At 34.7% G+C, this 9,261-nt stretch overlaps 1 protein-coding gene across 1 annotated transcript; it reads left to right on the forward strand.

Annotated features, from left to right (window-relative positions):
* The first annotated feature begins 2,356 nt into the window (after positions 1 to 2,356).
* LOC138317234 (antiviral innate immune response receptor RIG-I-like) lies at positions 2,357 to 8,291 on the forward strand. The gene is made up of 3 exons (XM_069258786.1): positions 2,357 to 2,701; positions 3,680 to 3,847; positions 4,425 to 8,291. The coding sequence occupies exons 1-3, from the start codon at positions 2,485 to 2,487 to the stop codon at positions 5,075 to 5,077; spliced, it is 1,038 nt and encodes a 345-aa protein (XP_069114887.1). The 5' UTR covers positions 2,357 to 2,484; the 3' UTR covers positions 5,078 to 8,291.
* Positions 8,292 to 9,261: the final 970 nt, after the last annotated feature.

Below are 9,261 nucleotides of genomic sequence, written 5' to 3' on the forward strand. Positions count from 1 at the left end.
TGAGAGGTACCCATTAGAGCCGAGACGACATTTCGACCGGACAGGGAAATGTCTACCTAGCATATTTTTCGTAAATTTCCCGATTCATCAAGCCATAACTTCGTCAATACTTGGCCAATTTTGTTCATCAAGCACTCAATGGAAAGATAAATTATTTCTCTTTAGGGTAAGATATCAGTCAATGTTGTATAGAACCCATTTATTAAAATAATCATGGTTTTAAAAAAAAAATAGGTCCGTTTTTCTCGACCGCCGAGTTCATACCCTTGATACTACTATATTATATATATATATGTATACTGTTTGTTTAAAAAAAATCGTGCCAGGTCCCTGTGGGTTGGGGGATCTGTGTCCCTTTATAAAGTTAGTATACGTAGTTGTGTAGTATATAGTTCCGTAAGTTTAAACCAGCGGTGAGGGTCCTCCTATGTTCATATGTATACTTTGTTGTTGTTAACATGTTGATTGTTGATATTTAAGCATCTGCGGGTGCAATAAAATACCCTGTACCACAGTTCTGTGTTGTTTACTCTCTGACCACGCTATATTTCTACGGAACCCCCGGGTTGAACGGACATTGAACCTGGGTACAACGTAACATTACACATAGTAGTGACACACTACTATTCTCTGTAGTGACAGACGAACGTGGGACTTACACTATCCCTATTACAAAATGGTGCTGTGATAAGAGCCTGGGTAAATCCGTTTTTATTATAGCGCTAGTTATTAATTAATTATTTATTTCCAATATGTTTGGGGGTACATTCACAGCTCCGACAATGTTTGTCTGGTCCTAGACTTGCCGTCTCCGGTAGTATACCTTGTACACCAACTGTGTCCTCTGTCACTAACCACTTATTTATCTCACAATAGGTTCCACGGCTTATTTCAATTAACTGCTGGTAATTTAAGAGCCTTTTGCCGGTAGTCGAGTAGGGGTTTAACACAAACAGAATTACGCACAAGTTTTTGATCTTATCCCAGCTAGGTGACGGTAATGGAACGGGACGCACGTGCAGATTTACCGGGTGGGGCTTTACTTCACCTTTGACCCCAATGACCCCAGTCAACTCCAAGGGCCCCCGATAGAAGCATATAAGAGGTTTCTAATGTTAACCACCTAAACCCAGTTGCATGACACGTGACTGGGATGGGGTCGTTAAACAGTAAAGCTGTTTCATTTAATGTGCAGTAAGGAAGACTTGGGTACTCAAGTACGCCTATAGGGGTAAGGTCAGAGGGACAATATATTCCTTTCCTAACAAACACACACTATAACAGCTTGTCTACAGAGATACCCAGAAACTTAGGGTGGTTCTGTTAACCCTACTTATGAGGGACAGGGGGTGTTAAAAAACAGGTGTTCCTAATATCAGCACACACTTAGGCCCTAGCCCTTCTCAGGCTACATGTAAACGGAAAGAAAAAAAAAAAACCTCAAACCTTTGATGGAAAATACAGTTTTCAGGAACTTTATTATTCAGTTTGAGCATATCTCTAATCTGGAATGGATGGGATGATTTGGAGAAGGCCCAGCAGCTAATTAAGTGTTTAAGGGGATCCCGCCCCAACGCATATTATCAGAACTTGACAGTTAGTTTTTTTTTTTTTCAAATGTCCAGTTATATAGCTGTAAAGAATGCTTTGTTTAGAAGATTTTATTTCTATTTTCTATCCTCCAAATATTGTAATCCATCAGAAATTCCTTGTTTTTTTTCTTTCTACTACTTCCGAAGTGTCCATAAGCACTTCCTTTTGTATGGATCTGGTTTTGTAAAATTCATTTTAGCTGGTGTAGGGTAAAATTTCTTTCTTGCCGCAAAATCTGACACACCAAATAAATAATAGATAATTATTATGTATTTTTCAGGTTTACCCATCGTGCTCTCATCATATACACCGACGCTCGTACTGTTGATGCACTGCGCTATCTAGAAGATGAAACAGATGAAATGTTCTTTGAAGCGACAGCTGTTGCAGCAGACCACGAAATGCATGAGTCTTTTCCTGGGTAAAAATTCTTAGAAAATGTTAAATACTGCCATTTTGTTAACAGTATTTTGATAAGTACTTCCAATCTATCAACAGTATTTAAATATATTTCTTGATATATTTTATATAGGTGAATGCCCAAAACATTTACTTTTTTCGCGAAATTTGACGTAATAGTATCTAAAACAGTCAGGTCATCTGTTGATTCAACTATGGTTAGAGGAAATTTACAATATTGTAATAAAATGTTTCTTTGCATAATCAGGCACCATGATCATAAAACAATCTTAAGTTTAAAACATTCGTAAATTTAGGCTTAGCCAATCTCTTGTGACGTTACAAAACGTTACGTCATTTTTGATTGGCTGAGCAAAAACGTAAGTCAAAGACTGTTTCATGATCCTGGGGCATGGCTTCAGAGAATAATCATAGTATAATAACAATTTTATCGTTGTGAAACCACACTTTACTTCAGAGAATCGACAACTGATGGGAACGAATAATAGTCAGGACAATCCCAAGCTTCACCACGTCCAGAACCAACTTACCACCCAGTTCCGTAACGACCCTGATTCTCGAGCCATTGTTTACGTGAAGACCATAGACCTGGCCACCTGTCTTGAGATGTGGATGAATGAGAGTGACGAACTTAAGCACCTGAACGCCGTACGCTTCGTAGGAGCACACGCTAAAGTGGGGTGTGGTGGTAAGGATGTTTTCTTCATTTATCATCTTATCTGGTATCTTATCTGGATTTTTAGAGTTATAACATAAATTTTCTACTATATACCGTAAATTGGGATATTTTGGCATCGGGAAATTTTGGCGTTTTTATAAAGATAACCCTTCGAAATATTGGCTTTCAATTGAAGTGATTAATAATCACACATTATATATACATGTACTATGTCATGTACATATTTCCACAAAAAGAAAGACACGCATGTGTAACGGTGATGTTACGGTTGACAGAACACACATGTGCATTTACCTCAAATGATGATATGTTTAAGTAACGTGAGAAATTTACCTGCGAGTATGTGTTCACATAAGTAATAATTAGTGTGTTGATGTGCAAAGTTAATGAAGTTAAATTTTGGTGTATTTAATTCTGGCGCTTTCATACCAAACGCCAAAAAGCCATAATATGACCACCACCAAAATATCTCAATGTACGGTTATTCAATTTTGCTTGTAACGAGCATTTCCATTGGCTTCAGAATTTACTTTATCAGCCCATAAAAGAAACAATGGCACTGTTTCTAACTTCGCTTCAGATTGGCTGAGAGAACGATGTAATGATTTCATAGAAAAAAGAGTCCAACAATGAATTTTGAATTGTGGAAAAAAATCTTTAACAAATTCACATTTTTGCTATTAAGTTATATATTTGTTTGTTTAATGATGACAGAATGTCTTTTGAGAGTTTCTTTTTTTCTTTGTGTTTACTTGATACTTCCGGACTTTTGCAGCCTTCTACCGACCTTCTACCGTTTGAAGCATTTGAAGCGTTTGAAGTGTTGTCGAAATGCTATTCTTACCACGCTATGACACTCATTTGAAAATGAAAGCTAATCTGTGTTTTAGACTTCGGTTTGCCACAGTTCAAAAAGGTTTGCGTTTTCTGTTCGAATTATTGAATTCATATTTGTTTGTTCATTTTGTGGTTTTCATTTGACAACAGGTATAACCAAAATAGAACAGGACACCATCTTGAAAGCATTCAGAAACGGCGACCATAAGGTGGTAATCGGTACGTCCGTCTTGGAGGAAGGATTGGATATCCCCAGATGTAATCTCGTCATCTTATACGATCACGTGACCAACGAGATTCAGAGAGTTCAAACGAGAGGTACGCACTCCATTTAAAAATATGATTTAGAAACTCTATTATCCCTCTGGAATATACAATTCTTCACGTTATGTTAAAGTGGCCCTGCAGGTTGAATGTTGGATTTGTGCCTGCTGCCCCTATTATTTCATGATCATAAAATGCAACTAACTTTATTATCTTTTCTTTTCTCATTTTCCTAACTGACTGACTTTCTTATTCCTTACTCTAGACTTGCCTCACCTCACTTTTGTACTCATTGTATATTTGTTCAAGATATATCTAGGCCTTATTGATGTTGAAAGTATTCGAAATAAACGATTAAATTGATATAGCGCCTGATTGGCTTTATGAAGAGATAAAATGGGAGTCTCTGGCTGTCTTGTCGAAGGTCAAATGTGTACCTCGTTATGCCAACCGACACCATACATCGGATATACATATCCGTGTTACTATATATAACATGTAATATTATAACGTTATTGGTTTTTTTTTTATTATTATTTACAAACATTCATAGAAATTTCGTGTTGGTTTTCGAATTCACGCATAATGTCTTCAGTTTTACACGCAGATTAAAAATGAATCATGTTTTCAGGACGTATAAGAAGAGATGACAGCCATTTCGTTCTCATAGCATCTGTAACCGGAAAAGCTGCCCAGAAAGAGCAGGTCAACGAGGAAAGAGAGGGCATGGCGACTAAAGCTGTTGAGAGGATTCAACAGGAAATGGAAAGGGACCCTCACGGTTTCCGCCAGAGACAACGCCTGGAGCAAGAGAAAGACAAACAAATGCGCGACACGGCTAAGGCAACTGAACGAGAGAAGCTGGCGAATAACCCAATCTACGAAGTGAAATGTAACCATTGTAGAAATCTGATATGTCTGTCATCGGACTTTCGCAAAATTAAAGTTCACCACACGATTGTTGCCAGTGGTCTAAGGAATACATTAAGTTCCGGTCCGCGCGGACGTCCCGCGTTTGAGGACAGAGACATGGAACACGGCGTAGCAGAGCTTCTTTGTAAAAACTGTATGAATCCCATCGGATCTGTAAATAAGTCGATGTGTCTGTATTTCCCGATGCCTAAAATAGACCAAATCGTATTTTGCAGAGGAGATATCATAAAAGCATACAGGAAATGGAAGAAAGTTCAGGGTCTATTTGCTATTAAGCAATTATGTCCCTTAGAAGATATGAGGTTCATCATGAACCTCTCTATTGAAGATAAAGAATTCTATACAATCTAAATGTTGTCTGTGGACGCTTTGTGTCGCGCTATGTCTTAAGTTTGATTTTAAATGATATGGAATGGTTTAGATGAAAAAAAATGTACATGTATAGAAATGTTTATATGAATACTGTATAGCCATTTTTCATGGGAATGATATTTTCTTGATTTCTCGTGACAGTGCAATTATCGCGGAAACTTAATCGTCGGACAATTAAAAAACGGTTGAATCATATAGATAATATTCCTTTAAAGCCAGATAGAGAACATGTTTTTAGGTAAACCACGAAAATTTTGACTCGCGAAAACAACCAGTTACACGGTATATACAGACATATATGTGTATGGATGTATGTATATAGAGCCATTGACGTTTTTATTTTTTGCAAAACATGTTAAAACAAAAATTGTCGTTAAAACAAATCACTTGAGAAAACAAATGATAAATCAAATAATTATTCAATTTATTATAATGAATGAAATTTAAAGTTATTTAAAATTTAAAGTTGTAATGAAGAAGTGAAATTAAAGATATTGTCAAATAAATAAATAAATGATGGATAAAAGATATTTTACTTAATGTTATTTATAATTTATACTTGTAATGAAGAAGTGAAATTAAAAGCTATTATCAAATAAATAAATAAATAAATGATAGATTGAAGATATTTTACTTAATGTTATTTATGATTTATAGTTGTAATGAAGAAGTGAAATTAAAATTTATTGTCAAATAGATAAATAAATAAATGGTGGATTAAAGATATTTTACTTAATGTTATTTATGATTTATACTTGTAATGAATTAAGTGAAATTAAAAGTTAATGTCAAATATATTTTATTTAATGTTGATAATGTACAGTACTGTTGTAATGAAGAAGTGAAATGAAAAGTTATTGTCAAATTCTGCCATTTTTCCTTGAGATATGTATTGAGAACATATCTGGTTTGCTGTGAAACTCTATCACAAGGAATTATGAATATTTCTTAAGATATGTTTTTCATATTTTCGGTAAATATCCACTGTAAGACTGTATATCCGATGTTGACTATTTTGTTATGTTCTGCTGACATTATTCATTGTCACATTTTTTTTTGTTTTGCTGTGATTAACAATTGACTTTATTTTATTTTTGCCACGTAAAGCCATCGTTATACTTTATAAAGTTACTGGAAATATCAATTATGTCATTTGTCGTTAATACCCATTGTCAGATTCTCTAGACAACGCACATTGTACCGCAAAATCGTTTCAAATTGTTATGTTTCATATTTTGCTGAATTCAATTTTTTGTTAACGTTTCACATTTAAAAGGATGATGTATTAAACAGATAACAAATGCATGTATGTACATAATTTTGCACCCTTCAATCCAGTCTATATAAGACTTCACTAGCATACCCATTCTGATCACATAGAGTTACCTCCCCTCCATTAACGAAGGGACGCAACTCTGATAGACCAATAGTATCAACAAATCTGTCAAACGATAGTCGTAATCGTTTGAAAAATTAGACTCGCTATGTATCGTTTTAAGATACTCATGATTTAGGTCCGTGGTGATAGATGGACAAGAGTAGTTGGGGCGATGCATACCCCTCCTACCAAACTCCAACCCCGAGGCCACTCGACCGAATTCAAAACTGTTTACAAATGATCAATCCATACATATGAATCGCAAAACAAAACTTAGAACATTTTAAAATTGCTATCTGATTATCAAAAAGTGTCATTTAATGTTCCAATAAATATCTAGGATCTGGAATGGTAAATGGGCATTAGTGGTTGGAGCGCTCCCTACGGACAATTCACCCACTTCCATCTCGGGGCAAGTCGACAGAGCTCATATCAATATAAATACAAATGGCAGTATGAATCTCAAGCTTTAAAACCTATTATAATTGCACTAGAGGATTTAAAAAAGGTATATGAAATTAAATGTAAATAAAATATACATGTTGTTAAGTATGCTACGATTTTTTTAACTTACAATCTGATGATGATGGGGTATTCAATTCGCCTTTCGTCTGTCCGTCCGTCCGTCCGTTAATAGTTCTCAATTTTCATAAAATATCCCCTTTGGACCCTAGTTGTGCTTTTTTGGATTAATCGGCAATCAACATGGACTACAGGTTTCTTCAAAGGCTGAAGGATTTTTTTAATCTGAAATTGTGATGTTAATAATAGATATCAGGATTTCTTAAAATTTGACAATCAAAGATTATTTACATAATTATGAAGATTTTTATAGGAAAAAGGAGGATTTTTTTTGTTTTCAATTGAAATATATAAAATGTTCAATGTGAAGCGTCAATATTTCTCTGTAATATCTTGTTTAGACCATTATATATATGATAATAAGTCTACATACTCCATTTTGGGATAATCAATATTTCAAACCAGGCGCCATTTCGACAACTTAAGTTTGTTTCTGCTATTTCTCAGAAAATTCCTTTTGGTATTTATTTCTCATTATTGCGTATATAGATTCCCCTGGCTTTGTCCTTATTTATTAACGCTCGATTTTGTGATAGAAAAGCAGAAATTCAGATATATATCCATCTTGAATTTTTTGGCAAAAGTCTTCATTAGTATTTATATCATGTTACTTTAGAAATTACTGCAACATGTTCAGTATATTGTCTATTGTTTTGTTTTTATTTTACCTGAAAATGTGTAATAAGATTTTATGTATTTTTAAATCTTTCTAAGATTAGTGTGAATGGTCGCAAATTGATATGTTATATGATTATATGATTAAACATGGGACCAAGGAAATTATATACAAAATAGATTGTCGAATTTTCGAAACGCTTTGTCCCTTTATCAACACACATATGAAACAAACACGGTCACGTGATATTAAATTAACAATAGAAAATACAGGAAGACAAAGGAAACGAATATTATAATAAAGTTGAACGCAATAAACCCTTCGGCAAGCGGAGGACGAATGCGGAATCTATTGGTGTTTAACTATAAACATCTCACATACAGGCAGATCGCTTCGAAAATTTGATGATGTTTTGTCCATATTGTTTGAATTGCTTCTTTGTTCCATATTAACAAGATATTGATAAGTGTATTAATTTATCGCCATGTACTATTAAAACTTAATATCGCCATAACGATTTAATGGCCCGATTTATAGATATATTTTTTGCTGTGATTATTTATTTACAAATTAATATATTCTCATAAATCTATTTCCAAATGTAGATAAATATTGTTGTTGATATATATACATTGTATTTCAAGATTTTGAATACAGCTTTTCGTGTTTTTCTTTTTGATGTTTTGTTTTACTATTAAAGGCCCACTACCTTTCTAAAAGTCTATAAAAATGTCAGCTTCTGCTCTTACTTAGCGCGCAGCATAACGGGAGTGGGACGACTGGTTTGCCCGTTGTCAGTATAATGTGAACGGGTGGGGTGTGTTGCTTGATGTCTTCGGCGACATGCTGCAGTGATATATCAGTATAAAATGGGCAAGAGTTCTACTGTACAAGAACACATAACATGAATATACCACAGTCTCCCAAAACACGCACCTCGCAGTACACACCACATACATGGGAGGCCGCCCTTACATGACCATAGCTGTTAATAGGACGTTAATTAATCAATCAAACAAACAAACAAACAAACAAATTTCAGAAACGGCTTTTGATTTTTATATTGGGAATGTGAGATTTTTAATTTTGTAGAGTCGCAAAAGTCACGTATAATCACCTTATAAACAATTTATTGAGATAAATAAATAGTAATTTTCAAAACGCAAGTCGTGTAATGTTTTATGCCGTCGTCCTAATATTATATATAGGTGATTATCATTGCGCCAGACGGTAAAACAGCGAAATGAGTCTTCACAGATTACTCAAGACAGCTTTCATTAGTTTGGTGTTGTAACCTTATCTTAATTAGGCCATCGTTAAAAAAAATCTTATGCCATTATTGTTTTTAGAAAGCTTTTATTTTTTTGTTTCGGAAAGGTAGTGATCCTTTAATAAATCTTACATGCAAATCACACACTTTCAAATTCCAGTGTCTATTAACTCAACTACGCTCCATTTATCAGACTTCAGCCTAGTCCGAAATACTCTGGCCCTGATACCAGACTTAGACATTATTACAGATATACAACACGTATGTCTCGGTGGTTATGTATAGATGACTTGACCTGATACCAAACGGTGTCGGCG

Source organism: Argopecten irradians, chromosome 3 (assembly GCF_041381155.1).
Source record: "Argopecten irradians isolate NY chromosome 3, Ai_NY, whole genome shotgun sequence".
Lineage (NCBI taxonomy): Eukaryota > Metazoa > Mollusca > Bivalvia > Pectinida > Pectinidae > Argopecten > Argopecten irradians.